At 41.6% G+C, this 22,836-nt stretch overlaps 1 protein-coding gene across 12 annotated transcripts in view; it reads right to left on the bottom strand.

Moving 5' to 3' along the window:
- ADAT2 (adenosine deaminase tRNA specific 2) overlaps window positions 1-22,836 on the bottom strand; it is a 105,704-nt gene that overhangs the window by 67,709 nt on the left and 15,159 nt on the right. For 9 of the 12 annotated variants that reach the window (XR_007470667.1, XR_007470673.1, XR_007470674.1 and 6 more), the window contains exons 4-6: window positions 21,419-21,525; window positions 17,250-17,322; window positions 17,037-17,151 (exon numbers count right to left, since the gene is read on the bottom strand). Coding sequence is in view for 2 of the 12 variants with exons in the window: in XM_004263756.4 (XP_004263804.1) it covers window positions 17,108-17,151; window positions 17,250-17,322; window positions 21,419-21,525 (224 nt within the window). In the remaining 10 variants the exon portion in view is untranslated. The other 3 variants (XR_007470676.1, XM_004263756.4, XM_049695605.1) reach the window with 3 other exon arrangements.

Genomic DNA, 22,836 nt, shown 5'->3' with positions numbered 1-22,836 from the left:
CCTCCTTCTTCATGACTCACCCCTTCACTTGGATTCTCAATCTCATACCTAGAAGCTCCTCCCAGTGTATCATTTATTTTTCTGATTTTCTTTCAAAAATACATAGGCTTGGGCTTCCCTGGTGGCGCAGTGGTTGAGAGTCCGCCTGCCGCTGCAGGGGACGCCGGTTCGTGCCCCGGTCCGGGAAGATCCCACATGCCCTGGAGCGGCTGGGCCCATGAGCCATGGCCGCTAAGCCTGCACGTCCGGAACCTGTGCTCCGCAACGGGAGAGCCCCGCGTACCGGAAAAAAAAAAAAAAAAAAAAAACATAGGCTTCCCTTATACTTTGCTGGAATATCTTCTATTCAGATAGCTCTACACTTCTGTTTCCCTGCCCAAGTCATTGATTTATCCTTTAAACCTGGTATCTGTCCTCACTTCTCGACTGAGACGAATCCAAGGACTTTTTACTAACTTCTGTTTTCTCTGTCTCTGCCATGCCTAACTTTGGTGAACACGCAGGGTCAATCCTAACTCTGAACCTTTGCCCCTCTTGTGGCCCCATCTGAAATCTTCCCTCCTCTTCATTTGTGTCATTCTCACCCATCCTTAAAGGTCCAGCTTGAACCCCTTTTCATCTGTGAAGTCTCACCAGAATCCCCCTTCTCTGAACTCTCGTAATACTGCCAGTAGGATGCACTGCATCTCAGAGATGCACCCAAATTATGCTTCGGGAAACTACACGGTTCCCACTTTATGCATTCTTGCCCAGCGGCTCTTTCTTGGCCAAGGAGTGAGCATTTATCCTTAATCATGCCAATGGGATTCTCTCTCCCAGGAACAAGAATCCTGAATGGAGTGACCGAAGGAGAAAGTGGATAGAACGAAACCATCCCGGCTGCAGGGTCCTGCTGAGCCTGTGTCCTAGCCCCACCCCCCAGATCCTGGGAGGTGTAGGATCTGATCTTCCTGGTTGTGGCTCTTCCACATTTCCTTCATTTCTGCGAGCCATGCTTTTTTTTCTCTTAAGTTGACAAGAGTAAATGTTTCTCCCTACATCCAAATATACTTAACTAGGATTTTCCCATTGCCTTTTTTTCTTTTTTTTTTTTTTTGCGGCACGCGGGCCTCTCACTGTTGTGGCCTTTTCCGCTGCGGAGCACAGGCTCCGGACGCGCAGGCTCAGCGGCCTGCTCCGCGGCATGTGGGATCTTCCCAGACTGGGGCACGAACCCACGTCCCCTGCATCGGCAGGCGGACTCTCACCCACTGCGCCACCAGGGAAGCCCCTCCCATTGCCTTTTATTACTGTTTAATTTGAGGGAAGAGGAGCTAATTAAGTCTTGTGTGCCAATGAGACAGGAAGTTTCTTGAGGGCAGAAATTCTGCCTTACAACTTTATTTATCTTACATAAGTTTTTAATAATTCAACTGTATGAATAATCATGTGTGAAAATCTCAATCTATAAACAAAGAGACAAGAATAACTATTTGAGATCATCTTTATGATTCTATGTTGCAGTTTAGGATCATTCGTTAATTCCCTAAACACATCCCAAGTGTCAGCTATTGACCATGCACCAAGTTAGACACTGGAGTCGTGTGCAAGATGAAAAAAGACAAAAGACATGGCTCCTGTATCTGGAGTTCTTCTTTCCAGTTTAACTTGTGTCTTATATAATGATAGTACCTAGTATCAATCTGGCACTTATAATTCTGAAAAACTTTCAAATATAAATGGGGAAGCTTCTGATGGATCATGTGATCAAGATCAAAACCAGAGCAACAAGGAGAAGACAGGTCCCCTGACTTACAGTGATGTTCCTTCCTTCTCCCTACCACAATGAGAAACATTTCCTTCAGACACAATTAAATAAATTGTGGTATTATGTTTTATTTAATTCCCACGTTACATCCAACTCATGGGTTATTCTTTTGTTACACAAGATAAAGGCAGTTTTTGAGTTCTTGCTAGAGGAAAACAACAGAAGTATTAGCTGGTTCTGGGACATTTGATTAACAAATATTTATGTAGTGCATGCTAAGTGCAATGCATTGGTCTATCCTGTGATTACACCACTCAAGACACAGTGACAGTCCCTGCCCTAAGTGAGTTTATGGTCCTGTGGGAGAGCAGGGGAGTGCCATATATGTGGTAAGTGCTAGAATGAAGAGATACAGCCCATACTCAAGTTCCCCAAATTTTTATGTTCACAAAGAATCTGAATTGAATTTCTCAGTCTCCCCCAATCATTTGTATGTTGACTGAAACTTATCAGCCTTGTTTTTTCCCCTCATTCCAGAACCAATGTCCCTTCATCTTCACAGTATCACTTCTCTCCAAATTTTCCCTTTTCTTTAAATTCTCCCTTCCTAAATCTGAATTTCCAAGGTGATCCCCAAAACCTTACTGATCCACAGGATATTCACAAAGACCCTGATGGACCCTCAGTGCTCCTCACAGCTCTATAAAAAATTCCTTTTCCTGAGAAGCAGGAAGTTGTCTTTGTTATATTGTCAATGGTCCAGGACAAGACCAGAGACCAAGAGCCAAAGGGTACACCATGAAATTACCTTTTTAGGAATGCGTTGTTGCATTCAAGCCGCATGCTTGAATGTACCGTTCTGCTGTTTTGCTTTTAGGGTCAACAGAAGTATATAAAATTTTTCAACTTTCTTCAAAACATGTGCCATGAAATTGACTTAATAAAATGAACAACAACAGTAGCTGCAAGTTACAAAGCAAAACTAGGCTAGGACACATCTGTTGAAAGGGCGGTTGAGGACTTCCCTGGTGGCGCAGTGGTTAAGAATCCGCCTGCCAATGCAGGGGACACGGGTTCGAGCCCTGGTCCGCGAAGATTCCACATGCTGCAGAGCAACTAAGCCCGTGCACCACAACTACTGAACCTGCACTCTAAGGCCCACAACTACTGAGCCCGAGTGCCACAACTACTGAAGGTCACATGCCTAGAGCCCGTGTTCCACAACAAGAGAAGCCGCCGCAATGAGAAGCCCGCACACCGCAACAAAGAGTACCCCCCGCTCGCCACAACTAGAGAAAAGCCCACGTGCAGCAACAAAGACCCAATGCAGCCAAAAATAAATTTATTTAAAAAAAAAAAAAGGGCAGTTGATATAAAGACTAAATTTTCTATCAGCTAAGAGTCCACATTTATCAACTGTTAAAACATACAACTTTCCAGACAATCTTAAAGATATTACTGTCATTTTTGTAAAAGCAATTTGTATAGGGTATAACTTTCATATATAATTACTGCTGGTATAGGCAGATTGGGGCATTGCTAGGATGATTTGAGGCAGAGAGGAGTGAGAATATTAAGGAATGTTAAACTCAGTACATTTCTAAACTATGGCAGGTAAGAGAGATCTGAAAGACTACACAATGTAAAATGAGGTCAGGCAGTGATTTAAAAGTCTGTGTGTTTCTTTGATCATAATACCTAGCACTTTTTCAGAGAATTTACTAACACTAATTACTCCTCACCGCATTTTCATGATATAATATCAACAGCTGCATTTTGTCTTCATTGGTTAAAAGGCATAATGAGGGAGTTAAATGATGGCTTATATCTGGAAAGGAGTTGGAGGCATATCTAGTTTCTAAAGCTTGCATTTATAGTACATCATTAAGAGCTCCAGCTTTGAGAAAAGACAAACCCAGGTTCAAATTCAAGCTCTGTCATTTCATATATCTATGTGACCCTAGGCAAGACACTTACTGTCTAAGCCTCATGTTCTCCATCTGAAAAAGCGAACATGTCCTAGATTGCAAAAATGGGCCCAATTGTTCATCATTTCTTATATCTATACCCTTTGCCCTGCCATTTTCCAGTGCTCTCTACAGGGATGGAATGACTTATTTAACATCCTTACATTTAACTATGTGACTTGCTTTAACCAACATGTCTGAGATATTAACAGACATGTTGCACGAAGAAGGCTGTAATGGACTTATGCAATTAGGCTTGTTCAGAGCTTGCAGCTCTCCAGTCACAACGGAACATGCCCAGCCCAGGCCATTGGAGGAGGAGGTACAAATGGAGGAGCTGGATTGCCCCATTTATCCCGGCCAAGGCCAGGCTAGATCAGTCTTCAGTGAGCCAAATCCTACATGTCATGAGCCAATCCAGCCAAGACTGGCAGATCTCTTTAGCCAATCACCCCACGTGTATAAGCAATAAATAGTTATTTTTGCATGCCACTGAGGTTTTGTGGGGTTTTGTTACATAACATTGCTGTGACAACAGATAACTGATACATGATGGTAGTACCTATCACATACATGTCAGTGTGAGAAGATACACGTAAATCACTTAGTACAGAACCGAATGATAATTATAACAGTAAAAGTGATAATAGGTACTGTTATTTTGGAGGAAGGATTACAGAATATGCAAAGGTATTGGCAATTCATCTGCGGATCCTGAACAAGACCTGTCTCACTGAAAAGTTTTTACAAAATCATGCAGTTTTACTTCTAGTTTTTGCAAAGAACCAGGCAGATGGTCCAGCTGTATTTTTTAAGCTTGTGAGTATCCTGGGATCTGATCTTATAAGCAAAACAGTTCTTTTCCTTCTATAAGATTTACCTTGTAAAGATTCAAAAATACAAAACAAGGAAGATTCAAAAATACAAAACAAAACCAAATCAAAATACCACACACAGAGTAGAGACAGACATTCAAATTCATGACCTACTGAGGGAAGCCAAAGGCTAGCCTCATGAATAAACCCGAGTTACGGAGTTTTGCTCCAGCGGAGGGCTGGGCAGGGAAGAACAGTCCTCATCCTTTTGGTTTTTTTCCTATTTGGGTAATCTTCTTGAAATAGTTCAGTATAATGGTGAAGAAATGTGCCTCTAGAGTTTAAATTCTGGTTCTGCCCCTTACTAGCTCTGCCATCTTGAGCACATTAAACTCTGCATACATTAACTCACTCCTTAAGTGGGAAAAAGAACAGTAACCACCGCAGGTTGCTGCAAGGATCACATAATAGCTGCAAAGCCTTTTACAGCCGTGCCTGGCACACAATAAAGTGAGTAAATACCATCAATTACTAGTTATTCTAACAGATGAGTCTGTGTTCTGTCAGCTCCATTTCTAACCATGCTAGAGAACGCGGCTATCTAACCAGGTGAGCCTAATTGACCTGGATACAAAACAGCCCATTAGTATTGAACTACCTATATCCATCCTAAGTACAGAACAAAAACTGAATCTCAGATTTTATACTCCAAGGTGAGGAAAAGCCACACTCATGAGAGAGAGGAAGATACAAGGCCTGGATGAATGCCGAGAGTGATGTTTCTCAGCGGCTCCCAAGCTATCTCACCTAGTTCTCATAAGAGTTATGAGAAAGAGGGGGCTTCCCTGGTGGCGCAGTGGTTGAGAGTCCACCTGCCGATGCAGGGGACACGGGTTCATACCCCGGTCCGGCAAGATCCCACATGCCGCGGAGCGGCTGGGCCCGTGAGCCATGGCCGCTGAGCCTGCGCGTCCGGAGCCTGTGCTCCGCAACGGGAGGGGCCCCAACAGTGAGAGGCCAGCGTACCGCAAAAAAAAAGAGTTATGAGAAAGAGTCCAAAGTGACTTCTAACTTTGCACTGCAGTTCTGTCCATCAGCACAAAGACAAATCAATGCTCTTCACCTAACCAACCAGTAGCATGAATAGACAAGTGACTTGCTCTCTTTTAGACACCAACATTCTTCCTTTTTTGGCTGTTTCTCTTACTAAGCCAGTGAAATTAACCATGGGAGCCATAGTCTACTCTGAGAGTTGCTGTCCTCCTTAGGAAAAGGAGATCAGGACAGAAGCCAAAGAAAGTCTTACCCTCTCCTTCAGGGAGGCCCTTCTTCCCTATCCTCTCCTAAATTCTCTTCCTCCCTATCATCCAGGAGTCAAGGAGTTGCTACTTCATTCCTTCACGGTTTTTACGAATGCTTCTCTATTGTAGCCCCCAAAGCTGCTGAACAGGTCAGGACATTAATTCCATTAGCCCCGATGCCACCATCAGCCCCCATTCTCTTTCTCATCTTGGATTCTGCTCAGCTGTGCTATCCAACCAAGCAGTGTGAACGATAAGCACCAGATGAAAATATAGCCCAAATAATCCTCCAGCCCTGTAAAATTCCTGAAATTGACTGTCACCTTGTAAAAGTTAACAATACAAACTTTCTCCTATCATCAGTTCAATCTGCTGCTGCCACAGAGAAATTTCAGTCCAAAATTCCGCCCTACCCTATTTCCTTCTACTAACTCAGTTCCAGGCAGAAGAGACAGTATTTGGGCCTTTGGGTAGAATCTGCACGCTGGGCCATCTGCCAGTATAATTGGAATAGAGCCTTAGCACCTCCAAAGTTTGATCATTTCAACCCTAAGACTCTCATTTCCCTCTTTTCTGAAATACCTAAGGGTCGACAGAACAAATGAGAATATCACAGCACCAGCCTTAATCCCACAAAATTCTAAAGCACAAACAAATTCCCAGTAATAACCTAAACATCAATTTCCACCTGAGGGCAGTTACCAAGCAAAAGATTGCATTTCCCAGAGCATATTCCAGACACTTATTGCTATTGCCAGCTACAGACCCATTGTGAAGATTTGGCATTATCCAGGTCTGCAAGGAAACAAACAAAAAAAAAGAGAGCAAGAGAGAGAGAAAAAGGCCTCTTCCTTTAGATTTCAGGATGCCAGTGACTTTGTACCAACTGTTAGAATTCCAGCCTTGGAAAGCCAAGTTCACGGGGAGAGAGAAATTGTGTATCAAGACACGAATTGTGTGGATAACTACTAAGAACCTGCTGTATAAAAATATAAATAAAATTTTAAAATTAAAAAAAACAAACCCGACACGAATTGTGACACTGTGTGCTCCTTGCCATGCTTTGCCTGCACAACTGAGCTTATGTACACAATTAAAATGGCAACTTAAAAATAAAAAGATGAAAGATGTTCTATAGCCCTCACTGCTAACTCTGCTTCTGCCAAGAGTAATCAGCAGTGAAAAGATAAATCCATCAGTATTTGAATTTAAATGTTAAAATAATAATAAAGCTTATGGTCTCCCTAAGGTTAGTTTATAATAAAAATAAATTCTTGAACCGGAAAACTTATCTGGTTTCTTTCTTCCTTTCATTATCCACTTAATGACTGAAGTTATTATTTCCATGGTGGTCTCCAAGCCACACTTGGTTTCTATGTAGATTGGCGTGTCACCTCCAACAATTTCACCAGCTGCCTTTTCCTCTCAAGAGAATATGATTAAAATATTAATCCAGCTTCTGGACTAATCTAGCAAAAAAAAAAAAAAGTTATATAAATCAATCTCTGCACAACATTTTCCTCGCTCTGAAATGTGCAATGTGTCCTCGTTTTATTTGTGATGCCTCCACAGGAAGGTTAGGTACTAGCAAAGCAGATCTAAAATGTTTTACCTCTCTGCCCCTCTCCTGCTTTGTCCTCCTGACTTCTCAAACCCGGAAATGGGAAACTTCGAGCCCCAGTCCGAATGAGAAGAGAAGAGCTGGAGGAAATCGCCAGGGGTCTAAGTCACGCTACCTGGGCTGCCCAGCTGCCTGGTAGCGATCCACCAAAGCGCTCAGAGATAGAGGGCACGCTCAGCCAGCCGACACGGTGTTCTCTCGACACGGCGTTCTCTCGGCAGTGCTAATACGCATGTTTGTCCTGCTGCCTGGAAACCATCCAGAACTGCAAATCCATCCCTCCGAAAGCATTGACCGAAACCCGCCCCTGGGCCTAGCATCGGGCTAAATCCTTGCTTGTAAGGAGATTACAATCTAATTACTGTAATTAGACACCAAATGAGTATTAAACTATGTGACACTAAGTAGGAATTTGAAGAAAATGGTCATTGTGGGCTGGAGTAATCGGAAAAGATTTCATGGAGCCTCCAAGACTTTGAAGGGAAGAGTAAAGTAATGCTTGAGGTTGATGAAGTTGATAAAATGGGCTTAGGATAAAAAGAAAAAACACCGTGTGTTGTCTCGGGCTTACCTGAGGAGGAAATCCACCAATAAAGGTGCAAGGCATGCTGGGTTCCCCAGACCGTCGTGTCAGCAGAGATCATCACTAAGAAAATGGGTTTCCTCTCAGGTCAGGAAGAAATTTCATCCTTCCTGAAATTGTTTAGCATTTGAATCAGGATGGTGATGTCGTTGATACAAAAATCAAGCTGACATCCTTAAGTTACTGAGGCCTCCAATATAGAAATGTCATTGAAAGAAATGGCTTTCTAGCAATGCCAGTTCAGACTAGATTAAAAGTTGAAAGTACTTTCCTGTGAAGTCAGGATTACTGATGGAGGAACAGGTCTTTTTCCAAAGGGCACTAACAGCCAAGAAAGATCATTAGTAGTACCTTCTAGGACTAGGATTGGAACGATCGAGCCGTAGAACTCTGTTCCACTAATTTTAGAAAGTCATACTGTAGGTTTCCCGTCTAAGTAATTAATAAAAATAGGAAGACTTTGTTTCTTACGTGCCCTTAATTATTAACTTTGCATTAATCTGCATATTTTAATTGAACTACGTGCATTACGTGACAAAAGTGTCTCTGGAGAAACTCTGGTTTCTCCAGTTCGTCCCATGATTAATGATAGATAAGGTGGACAGGGGTGAAAGCATTTTTCAACATGGCTAACTTGATTTTCCAAGAGAAAAGCTGTCAAGGCCCATTTTCTCCCTCATGCTTAGTTAAATTGCTGACTGAATCAACTAGTGTAATGGGTTAATTCTGAAATCTTATCTCTTATTGTGTAAAACTGAAATGTACCTCTGTCTCCTTTTTGAGAGGATTTTTTTTAATGGCGGAATAACAATCAATTCATTCCAAGTATCATCTGCAAGTCAGGTTTTCCATAAGGCAGACAGGGCCTTGCTGAAACCAATGTTTCTGAATAGTTTGTCTACACTTCAGCCTGGGAACAGGCTGCAAAGTGGGCTGGGGTGCTTTCTGTGACCTTTCTGGAGGGTCAAAGGAGATGTGCCGTTCACTCGGCTCTGTGCTGTAAGGAACTCAGGTCTCTCTTCTCCATTTAAAGACTCTAACGTGGGCTTCTCTGGTGGCGCGGTGGTTGAGAGTCCGCCTGCCGATGGAGGGGACACGGGTTCGTGCCCCGGTCCGGGAAGATCCCACATTGCCGCGGAGTGGCTGGGCCCGTGAGCCATGGCCGCTGAGTCTGCGCGTCCGGAACCTGTGCTCCGCAACGGGAGAGGCCACAACAGTGAGAGCCCGCGTACCGCAAAAAAAATAAAATAAAATAAAGACTCTAACGTGGGCCTGGTATCCACCATTCATTCCCACAATTGGCAATTGTCAAGGACAATCTCAGAAGTTTCTAGGAATGGGCATAGGCTGCAGGCTCAGAGAAGCTGCTTCTCAGCCACCGCCAGCTGGGAACTGAGTTTGCTGTGCTAACCACAAGCCTAGGACTCCTCCAGACCAGCAACTCCAGCACTTTGCAGCAAACACACATGATGAATGGCGTATGGACACACACCCGTGGGCGTTCCCAGGATCATGCACAATTCCCTGAATACTGGCTTTAACCCCACCCTTTCTCCAAAACAAGAAAGCACGGCACAATATTAGACGAGAGAGAGTATAATCGGGAAAGGCTTGAATCCACTCTAAGGTATGCTTCGAACAAAAATAAATAATTCAGAGATGTCAGCACATTATTAAGAAAAAAATGGATTGAAACATTTCAGAGTTGCGACACCATGTTGAGAACTGCTGCCTTTGACACGAAGCTGCCTGGGACACCGGACACTTGTCACACAAGTTGACAGCAACCTATCAGTCTCAACGGCTACCCTGACTGGCTGTCTACCACCGTGCTGCCCTTTCTCCATAGCGAATAGACCCACACCTATGATTGTACAGAGTGATGATTAAGAGAATGTACTTCTGTATATAAAACAGATAAACAACAAGGACCCACTGTATAGCACAGGAAACTATATTCAATATCTTGTAATAACCTACAATGGAGAAGAATCTGAAAAAGAATAGATATAGATATGTAGATATATCTGAATCACTTTGCTGTACACCTGAAGGTAACAACATTGGAAATTAACTACAATTCAATTTTTTTAAATGGTTAAAAAATAAAATAAAATCTAGGAAAATAAATGTGAAAACCGAAACCTTTAAAAAAAAAAAAGCACGCACTCTGGAGACAGCCTGCCTGAATTCAAATCCTAACTTCACATTTTTTTGCTCTTCATTAGGGCTGTTCACAAATACTCCCATTCTCCTCCTCCTGAGGTAGATGGTGGCTTACATCTCCTGCCACCTTGAAGTTGGGCGTGTCTGTGTGACTTACTTTAATTCCTATGTGAGAAGTGATGATTCACTTCTGGGCAAAAGTCAGTAAGCCCTCCTTACTCGAGTGGCCCATGGTCCAGCAGTATAGGACCCACCTGGAAGCTTGCTAGAAATGCAGAATCTCAGGCCCACCCCAGACCTCCTGATTCACGATGTGTACCTCACAAGCTCCCCAGGCCATGCACACGCACATTCGAGTGGGAAGCCCTGCTCCAAAGCAAGAGCCCTGCTCGCCATTTGCTCATCTCCCTGCCACCGTGACTGATGATGTCCCAGATGGTGGCCTAAGCCCTTGGCCTGACCTGAGATGGACAAGAAGTAAAGCACGAGAGAATCAAAGCTTTGTTCTAAGCCACTAAAATGTAAGGGCTGTTCCTGTGGCATAAACAAGCCTATGCTGATACAATCACTTAGTGCTCTGCGACCCTGGACAGGTTACTTAACCTCCCTGTGCCTCAGTTTCCTTGATGTAAAACGGAGATGATAACAGTACTGATTCTTAGGGTTGATATGAGGATTACTGAGGTAACATATGAATAGAGCCTGGTACACATTCAATGCAAATGTTAGCATCTATTACTGACACATTCTGTGCCCACAACTCAAATCTTGCCTAGTGATGTGTGATTCCTCAGTGACAGTAGGATCAGAACCTTTGCTCCCTGGCAATCTCCTACCCCAAACCACTCATACTCCAGGACGAGTATGAAATCACTCACATCAGAAAGAGAATGAAAAATGACTCCTTCTCGGGCTTCCCTGGTGGCGCAGTGGTTGAGAGTCCGCCTGCCGATGCAGGGGACACGGGTGCGTGCTCCAGTCCGGGAAGATCCCACATGACGCGGAGCGGCTGGGCCCGTGAGCCATGGCCGCTGAGGCTGCGCGTTCGGAGCCTGTGCTCCGCAACGGGAGAGGCCACAACAGTGAGAGGCCCACATACCGAAAAAAAAAAAAAAAAAAGACTCCTTCTCAGAAAGAAGTAGGGGATCTTTGTAACCTGGCCCAAGCATTCCTGGCCTGGATCTTCACATCACTGCTTTTCCCCTACTCTAGTATCGCATATGCAGCCCTCACCCTCTCACCTGCCTTCCCAAATCCTACCTGCCTTTCAGGGCACAGCTAGTGTCCCTCCTTCTCCATCAAGTCTGCCTCAAAGACTTCTTTACTATGCAATTTAGAATTAAGACATAGTATCTGTCTATTATGCATAAGGCTTTGTCCTGAACTCAATGCTGGGTTAAAACACACAAACACACACACACACACAAACACACACAATACCTAATAAATGTTTATTTTTTGTCTTTTCTAGCACCAAAGGGTGTTCCCCAAGAAAACTGACAAAGGCACAGTGATGGGAATGTTCTGTTCCCCAAGAAAACTGTTCCCCAAGCCTGTTCCCCAAGAAAACTGACAAAGGCACAGTGATGGGGATGGTATAGAGGTAGTTTCTGTTTAAGTCCTGCTTTTTAAAAGGGTCCAATAGATTTCTGACATTATAGTAAAAGTGATAAATACTTGATAATCTTTTTTATATGAGGATCATGAATAAAATGGGCTTTTTTAGTCTAAACCCAAATAAAATGATAAATTATCTTTTCTCCTTGCCACTCCCTTAAAGTGTATGTAAGGAAACAAAATATTCTAAGCCAGGGTAAATATTTTAGTATCCTGGATCTCTCTTTCATATTCATAAACCGACTTGAAAAAAGAATCACGGTACTGAAGCAATTCACCACAGCTGCACAATGAACCACATGACTCAGTTCCAAAGTCACAGAACTTGAATAAGCACCTTAGAAATCCAACCTCAACATTTCATATTCTCTAGACCAGGGGCCAGCAAACATTTTCTTAAAGGACCAGACACTGGACATTTTAGGCTGTGGGAACCACAGGTCTCTGTCACTGCTACTTGACTCTGCCACTATAGCACGGAAGCAGCCCCAGACAATACAGAAACAAATGGGCATGGCTATGTTCCAACAAAACTTAATTTATGGACACTGGCATTTGAACTTCACATGTTCACGGGTCACTAAAATCTCCTTTTGATTTTTTTCAACCATTTAAAAGTGTAAAACCATTTTCAACCTGTGAGTTGTTCCCAAACAGCCAGCAAGCTGGGTTTGCCGGCCCCTGCTCCAGACCTCCAAGTTCATGCTTCTTCAACCACGTCACAAAGTCTCCCTAGTAGTCATGGACACATGGTATGGAGCCCAGTGGTCACTTAAAAATCAGGTGAGAAATAATCCCACGAGCCCGTTTTTATTCGCTCAACTTGAAAAAACAAAGATACTAAAGATGTCAAACTTTTGCCGGAACACATGCCAGTCTTAGCACAAAAACACATGCCAGTCTTAGCACAAAAATAATGTCACCCATCACCCCTTTCCTCACCACGCACAATTAACAGTTCACGGAGTAAGAAAATAGTTGGCAGTTGTCTTCATAGATGAAGTCAATGTAGTCTCATTCCTTTGCCAAAAGGCAGGGAAAGCAGTTCCTGATGGCTCTTCTCCCCAGGGCTGTTCAAGGCCAGCTGATGCAGAATGACTGGGAAGGACAAGCTTTGGCTTCAACGTGGATTTTTAACCAGGACTCTCACTACTTTAAAAAAAATGTTTAATTTTTTTTCAAAAAGAGCCTTGGCTTTTGCTATTTTTACTGACAGTCATTTTGAAAGTAGCAGTGCTTAAAACGTTTTAAGTCTAGATATCTCTATGGAAACCCAAGAGAATTCACATTTTATGGCCAAATGACTACCTACCTAGATCCTCTCGGATCACTATAGGCCATCTGTGAAACCAGAAACATCTTAGACCTATTTTCCCAAAACTCTATCTTATCAGATATATAATTAAATTGATATAATTGTTACTTTTGCTGAGGAAAAGATTAGGAGAGAACTTATTTCTGAGGCTGCCTTTTGATTTTTAAGACATTCCTATTTAAAATATTATTAGGAAAAGAATTTGTAAAGAATTTTATAAATTTTGGCAGACGTAATAAAAGAGGAGGAACACAATCAAATAATTTAACAGTTGCTTTGAAATATATGTCATTAATTTTCTTCCCCCTCCTTTCCATCAATGTTGAATACATTTTCTCTCAAAAAATGTAACAGTTCCTCTCCCCAGACTGCATATTCTTTGCAAGGGAGGGGAAAAAAAACAATAATTATTTGGCAAAGAAATCAGATAACACTTTCACCAGGTAACCAAAATTAACATCACCAGCGAGGGACAGATGGCCTTTAGGGGCCTCCAGATGCGACGCTCTGAGAAGAACATAATATCACCTAGAATGCATAACCTGAATCTAATCATGAGGAAACACCATTATAAAAAAATAAAAAGAAAGGAGGTGGAGCAGAAGGGTTGTATTATTTTTAAAATGTCAATGTCACAAAAGACAAAGAAAGGCTGTGGAAATGTTCTAGAATAAAAGAAGCTAAAGATACATGAAAATCAAATGCAATATGTGACCTCAGAATGGATCTGATATTGCAGGGGGGTGGGGAAAATTCTCTAAAGGAGGTGAAGGGGTCAACAGACAAAATGGGACTACAAATGGTATATTAAAGTATTATATCAACGTTAAATTTACTGATGTCAATAACTACACCATGATTATATGAGAATTGTATAAGAATGTATGATGTATATAACTTTCTACTAAATGGTTCAGAAAAACATATATTGATATATATGTATTTATATATATATTTATATATACATTTTTTTAGAGAGAGAGAGAATAATAGATATCAAATGACAAATCTAAAGGTATAAAATGTTAATAGGTTTAAGGAATAAGGGATATATAGGTATTTCTTCAACTTTTCTCTAAGTTTGAAGTTATTTCCAAATAGAGTTTAAAGAAAAATTAACAGTTCTTGCCTACGTTGGAGTTCTTGGCTATCTATTTTCTCTCCATGATACTCCAAATACAGCACAGTAAGGGAGAGTGCCAAGTCACAAGAAAACACAGATATTTTAACATGATCTTTTATCAGTGACTGACGGTGCCAAAGCATTACACACCACCCATTCTCAGCAGAGTCCGGTGCAGACCAGTAAACATTGGGTACCCCAGCAACTTAGATGCAATCATTTCCCACTAATTTCTCCAAAGAAGGCTGTGATTCTAAAACCTCTGTGCATCCCACAGCTTGCAGAATTATGTCATACACAAAACAAGCCTCTCAGCTTGTCTCTTTGACACACTACATCAGTATCAATCAATTGGATTCAATCTTTCTAACTGCAGCATTTCAATATTTTAAGCCACATCTAAGTAGCTAGAGAATATGCCACTCAGGAAGCAGGATCACCTCATCATACATCCTCAACTCCTCACCACCACTGCCTAACTGCTGTCAAAATCCCACAGCCTTCACATCTGTGAGCCCACAATGGTCCTGTATCAGTGCTGGAGGTGCTGACCTCCCATCTTCAGTACTCCATCCAAACTGATTGTTCCCCAAAGCAATGGAGGGAACTGTGCCTAAGACCAAAAATTTAGGAGAGACTATTCTGTAAGTCAATCACTGGAAAGAGAATCAAAAAAGTAATAACCAAAATTAAAATTTTCAGCCATCCTTAGGAATTTGGAATACTTACCCATTCTCCAAAACACAGCAAAGACAGAACATATGTATAGTGGGTAAGTCTTTTCTGTCCTTCCCTCTTTTTAGTTTTATTATTTTCTTGATCCTTTTAGTAGTGACTATCTCTGGGGTAAAATACCCGGGTACTATTTGGCTTTGGCTTTTTATCCCAGATATTCTCCTTATTATTAATTTTTCCTTAAATTTCAATCAATAATTTTATTTAACAAATGTTTACCAAGAACCTACTTGACATAAGATGCTTGGCTGGACTTAAAGGGTGGTACTCCCCAGAAAAAAGTTCCCAGGGTTTTTATCTACCAATAATCCCCAAGAAAATGACACAAAGACAATAAGTGCAATGAAGTCTGCTTGCAGAAAAGCATAAGAAGCAGAAATGAATCATGACCAACGGCAAAAAGGAATAACCTAGTCAAAGCACTAAAATTTAATGAGAAGATCATTTTTAAAGTAGGTGAAATTGAAGGGAAGGTACATGTAACATTATTATAGATTTAAAATCATGCATATTCTTCTCCATAAAACTTCTCAAATGCAGATAAAAACACACATGTACAAAACCAAGCAATTATAAATCCTCTGAAGCATGTAACTGTGATTAACTGCTACTCTTGGCAATATAAAAATACTTTACCACAATTACATTCCAGCCTGTAATGTAATTCAAAACAAACAAGTCAGAGACATCGCTCAAATGGCAGAACCAACAAATACAGATGCTTTGCATCAAGGAAATAAATCCACTGAAGAAATGCAACTGAGGAGCTGCCCTCCAGGGCCTGGAGCTGGGCTTCTGGTGGAACAGCGAGGCCCCCTTCTGGGCAGATGCAGAGCATCCCGGCATGGGTCTGCAAAGCTGCAGTTCATCAGAGGCAACCCCTGCCGCAGTCAGGAAGCATGGATACCTGGGACTTCCTGCTGTGGATACCCTTTGAGGGTTGTGCTGACACTTTCACATTTTAGTTTTGCTTTTTGTTTTTTGCCGCACCGCACGGCATGTAGGATCTTAGTTCCCTGACCAGAGAAGGAACCCTTGCCGCCTGCAGTGCCAAGTGAGGAGTCTTAACCACTGGACCTCCAGGGAAGTTCTTTTACATTTTAGATTTTAAATTCTAAATCTGGATTTTTATAAAGAGAAATAATTGTGCTTGATTTCAGATGAAACTAACCATAATTCTGCAACCAGCATTCCCACCACCAAATGGCACGCCCACCCCTTCTACCCCGTTCTGTTTCCATAATTTTTGCCATAATTTTTGCCATAATTTTTATCACCCTCTAACATACTGTGTAATCTGTTAAGCTCATTATCTGTCTCCTCCTGCTAGAATATGAGCTCCATGAGGGCAGGATTCTTTGTTTTGCTCACTGCTTCAGCGAACGAACAGAGCCTGGCACCGTTTAGTTGCTCAATAACAAAGAAGGAGTTGTCCATTTATGCATTTCTTTTACTGTTAAGACTATTCATCGTCAAAGAAGGCATAAATAAGATTTTGCAATAGCAGTATGCTGTAATTTTGAAATGATACTTAAGCACTTGTTTTAACGGTATGTATTTTCTCTAAATGCTTTATAAAAGCAAAAGTCTGCTCTAAGGACCATAGAATCACGGTCTATATGTATATGATTCATATACAATTTCCAAGGAAGTCACATCCTGCCCCCCACACCCTGGGAGAACATAGCGTCTGCCAAAAATGAAGGGTCCGAGTCTGAAAGGCCAGGCCTAGACCAGGTGTCCATGGGGCAATGCGCTCCATGCAGACACACCAGGTAACTGAGGCCAGATATACACATCCTCTGAAAGTCAGCACTTCCCTGGACCGAGCATAACGATTTTGGCAGGAAGAGCAGGCACTGCTTACTAATTTCTAAAATGTCAATCTTTAATTTTTCCCCTTCTTAAAAATGTTCTTCCAGCTTGTGGAAAATCTAGGAGTTGTTTGCAGTTGTCAGACTTTTTAAAAGTGCTAATTTGTTCTCTTAACAGAGCAAATGATGAAAAACCATTTTCCCATGGATTAAGGACAATATATAAACATACGATTCAACAATGTCAACAGCTTTCTGTCCAAGAGTGTCGTCCAGGAACATGAGTCTTTCATTAGAACAAGTTCAGGATTTCTGACATTCCTTTTTCCGAACCTTTGATTTTGGTGCTGTGAAAAGAAAAAGAGAAAATGAAGAGGTAGGCCCGTGCAGACTCTCTTCGTACTGATTTAAGTGAAGTACACACATACAGTAGTGGAAAACTGACCATTTGGATTTTCTTGTTTGTAGAAGGTCTTTAACATCTCCACTGCTTCCTCAGCCCGATATCCAGGGATGCACTGATGAAACGAGAAAGTTGAGAATGAATGTAGGCCTAGGAAAATGTGTATTGTATCCCACAAAAACTGCAATATATACACAATTATGTAAACACATTTCCAGTGTTAACATGCCTTGAGGATATTAGTAACATAGGTAAGGAAGCATATTTCCCCCCAAAAAAACCAGACATAGGGTCTCAAACATCTCTCTCGATCAACTAATTATTATTTCTCAATCAACTACTGTGTGATCATAATACAAATCATTAGCTATGTGATCTTGGGTAGGATACTTAAACTTTCTATGCTTCGGTTCCCTCATATGTAAAATACAGGGAATTATAGCAATTAACCCAAAAGGATTCTGTGAGGATTAAATGAGATTAGATAATATAACCCCTGTTAAATACCTGGCATATCATTAAGCGCTCACTAAGCACTAAGCTATTTTTATCTGCTGTTCTTTACTGGTGGCCCATTAAGTGTTTGATTCTATAGAGCTAGGGTTGGCAGTCCACAGCTAGAAATGGTCAGCTAAGAATGGCTTTTATATTTTTAAAGGGTTAAAAAATAAATAATATGTGACAGAGATGTAAGTGGCTCACAAAGGCTAAAATATTTACCCTCAGGCTCTTTAAAGAAAAAATCAGTCGATCCTTACTACAAAGGATGTCTTTTTGAGTGTTCAGTTTGTTCTATCTTTGGTAGATTCCTTCAGAGAAGTGATCAACATGGGAAAGAATAGAAATTGTGGTAACAGCAGGGGGATGAAACTTAAACTTGCCTTAACGATAGAGAATATTTTAAAAGAGTGAGCAGATCATCTCAGGGAAAGAGTAGGAATAGGCTTAGGTCGTGAGTGAGAAAACCAACTGATGGGGGTGGGGTGATTATTAAGGGAGTGCAAGGAAAGAAATGAAAGCAATAAAAACGAAGTCAAAATATATAGGGCTTTGAAGGCGTTTGGACTTGATACGCTGCCCCCTTTGGAAGTGCACGAGTGATGCAATGAGTGGAGGAGATACCAGGGAATCTTCCATCTGGAAGCAGTGCCCAGGAGAGGATGGAGCAAGCACTGGGCTGGCGAGTGTGGTCCACTGCTCAAGATGAGCCTCCCTTTCTCTTGTGCTTCAGCTGGCTCCTGCCTGGGCCCACAAAGCCTGCATAAACCTTCCCCATCAAAACCACCTGCTACAAGTTCGATGTTTTTGGATTCCACATGTAAGGGAGATCATACAGTATTTGTCTTTCCCTGGCTTATTTTGCTTAGCATAACACCCTTGAGGTCCAGCCATGCTGTTGAAAATGGCAGAATTTCCTTCTTTTTTTATGGCTGAATAATATTCATATATATATATATATATATATATATATATATATATGACCATATATACAATACTTTCTTTATAGAAACAGAGAGTAGAATGGTGGTTGACAGGGGCGGAGGGGGTGGGGGAAATGGGGAGACTTTTGTCAAAGGGTACAAACCGTCAGTTATAAGAAGAATAAGTTCCAGCATGGTGACTATAGAGAACAATACTGTATTGTATGCTTGAAAGTCGCTATGAGAGGGGAGCTTAAGTGTTCTCACCATAACGTAATAACAACAACAACAAAATAGTAGTTATATGAAGTGAAGGATGTATGAACTAACCTTATTGTGGTAACATTTTGCTGTATACATGCATCAAATCATCACACTGTACACCTTATAATCTCACAATGTTGTACGTCAATTATATCTCAATAAAGCTGGAAAAAAAAAACGATAATCTTCCTTCTACCCTGTCCCCCACGCAAGCTGATACCCTGCTCCTCCCAGAGAACGTTCCCGAATCGTGGCCGTCACTTTTGCGGCTCTCAGTTCCTCCCCAACCTCATCCTCACTGGCTTGTGCTCCCAGGATTGCCCTCTTAGATATCTCAAGGGCCCCTATTGACCAAAACACTGGTCTTTTCACTCTCCTCAACTCTCTGCAGTCGTGGAGACTCCTGGCTACACTTGCTTCTCTTTTGAACCCTCTCCTCCCTTGGCTTCTCAGTACTTCATCTTCTAACCATGTTGGTGAGTACAGCGTTTCCTACACTGTTCAGTGTTCCCGTCCCCCGGGTCCCCCACCTCTCCTCATTGTCTCAGGAGCACCCACCTGCACAAAGCACTCTCCTCTCAGGTAAAGTTAGAACCTTGGTTTTCCACCTTGGCTGCTCAGTGGAATCACTTGGGAGCTCACTAAAAAAATACCAATGCTCCCCCTCCCTCCACGGCTTCCGATTCAGTGGGTCTGGAGTGGGGACCAAGCACAGGCTTGGGTCCAAGCTCTCCAGGTGATTCTAATGTGCACTCAGGGACCAGACCCACTGAGTTACAGGTGGAGAAGGAAACTGGATCCCTCTAAGCTACTAAGGTAATCGTTTCGGGCATCTAGTATAGCTACAAATTTGTGGCTTTAACAAAAAGCACATATTCTTAATTAAAATAGTTTTTTTACACAAGGCAGGTAAAGTAAATTAATCACCATCTTCTTTGAAAAGAATAGTTCTGTAGGTCTCCTCTATGAACTTTAATGCTGCTTATAATACAGTATTAAAAGAATCTATAATTCTGCAATACAAAAACAGCATCCCACCTCCCACAAATTCCCGCCTCACTCCTACCCACACCCTAAGCCAACCAAATAAAAGTAGAAAACACAGCATCCAGAAGCCTGGGGTATCGATAGTTTCTCTAGAATCTCAAAACACTGTAAAAAAAATATATATTTTGGCATCAAATCTGGAGATGTGGCTTCAAACCATGGCCATTCATTTTGATGGAGCCAATCTGGCCAGGTACACACACTGCAAGTGAACTTATTTTTTGGTTCAACCAGATACTGTTGGATTCTGTGCAGGGGCGTGCAGGAGAGGATGGTGTGCACTCAATGTCACCGGCATGTTGGTCAAAAATGTTCCCCCATGTCTGATATCCAATAGCTCATCTTTGTTCTGCCCAGAAGCTTTGAGAAATTCTTTAGATCTTTCTCATAAATGAAGTAGAGTCAGCAATTCACTTGCGAAGAGTTATGTAAGCAAAATTTGAGCTACTGATAGAAGCAACTGGAAAAAGCAAATCACTTTGCCTATTTTTTTAATGATCAAGCTAACTGTATTGCTTACTCTCCATCATTCTATTACAATTTCTTTTCTGATGTGATGTCAAAAGTCATCTATTCTCAAAAGTGCACGAGTTGTTAAGAAAGCCAATGTTCAGCTGGCAAAACTCAAAATAGAATGTTTTCCAAATCTTGTTCTCAGTGGGATTCAGCCAAATTTAGCCCTTCATAGGTACTTAATATTCTCCCAAGAATATCTGAGGTCTTTGTTGTTAACTACCCACCATGTCCAGCAATTTGTTAAGTCCTTTTCTTTTTAAAGCATAATACTTTTAGGATCAACCTTACATCTTGGAAAAAAACAATCAAACCAGTTTATGGAAACTGGCATTTGTCTACAGACCAAATGCTGAAATATAAATTCCTACTGTTCATAGCCTTAAACATAAAAACTTTGGGAGAAGTGGCAAGGTTCAAGGGAAAGTAGAATTTCTAAGTGGATTCTTGGGCCTGGGGGAAATTTCAACATTAAAAAGGCAGGAAAAAAAATAATGAAAACAGGTATCGATTGCTAGGCACCAAAAATAGTACAGGGCAATCAAGCAAAACGACTGACTTTGTGCAAAATTATTGTACATTCACTGTAAATAGCATCTACTGTAACCAAGCCTCACACAAACTTGGTACAGCGTGGAGCCAGGCATACGCATGGATGGAGAACGCCCACAGTGGTAGGGTCCTCAAACATAGCTGAAGGCATGGGTGAAGACTGTTAGAGGAAAACTCAGAAGGCTGGGGACTCTCCTTCTGGAGGAATTCTGTTAATTAAGAGAGCTGAGCACTCACCTGGAAATGAACCTGTGGTCTTACACTGAGGCATCAATGACCTTGACCAGAGGTCCCGAGAGCCCACCTGGTTCTAGCGTGGCCTCTTGGTGTACTGAGCACACGCTAACTATTTGCAAGCCCATCGTGAGATCACAGTAATTAGAAAAAAGGAAAAAGTATAACAGTTCATGTTACCTGAAATGGTCTCCCAGTATTCGGTAGATCAGCAGAGGCAATATCTAGAACAGAGCCACAACCACCAAATCGTTCATTCTGACAGCCATAGACAACCAGCGGGATTTCTAAGGAAGAATTAAGGTCCTACAAAGAGTGTGCAGTTCAAGTGCCTACTGTGACAAAACTAGGGTGGGTTTATACCAGCTAGCCTGGAGAGGAAAGGCCATGCTACTCTCAAAAACAATTAAACTGAGACTTCCCTGGTGGTGCAGTGGTTAAGAATCCACCTGCCAATGCAGGGGACACGGGTTTGATCCCTGGTCCGGGAAGATCCCACATGCCGCAGAGCAACTAAGCCCGTGCGCCACAACTACTGAGCCAGTGCTCTAGAGCCCACGAGCCACAGCTACTGAAGCCCACGTGCCTATTGCCTGTGCTCCACAACAAGAGGAGCCACTGCAAGGAGAAGCCCGCTCACCACAATGAAGAATAGCCCCCACTCGCCACAACTAGAGACAGCCTGCATGCAGCAGCAAAGACCCAACGCAGCCAAAAAATAAATTATCAAAAAAACAGCCACACTTATCAAAAAATAATTAAACTTAGGCTTCGTCTTAAAAATCCAGTTACACAATCCAGTTACACAAAAGAAAGAGATTTAAAGAATATAGAAACTAATGTGTCACAACTGCAAACGGAATGAAAACTGACTGTGGTAGCTGCTGAACGCTCAGAGCTCCGTGCTCTCTCTGATCTTTCCTAGATGATTTTTTGGAATCATTAGAGAATTGGAGCCAGAAAGGAGGCAGGAATTTAATCCAGCGATTTTCACCTCTTAAAAATAATAGATTTTTCCCTGTTCTTTCCTCAAAGAGATACAACCTGTGACCTAGTACAAACCAGACTAAAGCAGAGCCACTCTGTAAGGCGGGATGGGCAGAGAGCTTGTAAAGTGGAAACTGTACATATTTTCATATTCAAAACCCTCTCTATTATTTTTAAAGTGATTAAATGATTCACACACAGCAAAATAAGTACATAAACATATGCAAGTATGAAATTGAGTTGTTGAATTATCAAATAATTTTTTAAAAGATCTTTAGAGGTTAACTTGCTGTATTCAGTATTTGTGTCGCTTATTCTGTGAAAGACAGAATTCAAAGAGCTGTAACTTTATCAATTTCCCATTTATTTACAATTATAGTATCATAAATGATTTGTTTTTTCCTTTGTATTTACTTCTGACTTAAAATTTTTCAAGCCTTCTATGTAATAGGTATTCATGGCAAAAATAAACAATAAAAGCATATTAACAGAGAAAGAAAAATTTTAAATCACCTATAATCTCTTCACTAAAGGCAAAACAGATGCATAGTCTTCAGATCTTTTCCTATGCACACTGTTTTATAATCTAATTTATGGTTTATCTTTACACG

The sequence above is a fragment of the Orcinus orca genome, chromosome 12 (genome assembly GCF_937001465.1).
Source record: "Orcinus orca chromosome 12, mOrcOrc1.1, whole genome shotgun sequence".
Taxonomy (NCBI): domain Eukaryota; kingdom Metazoa; phylum Chordata; class Mammalia; order Artiodactyla; family Delphinidae; genus Orcinus; species Orcinus orca.
This window is presented reverse-complemented; position numbering and strand designations above follow the sequence as displayed.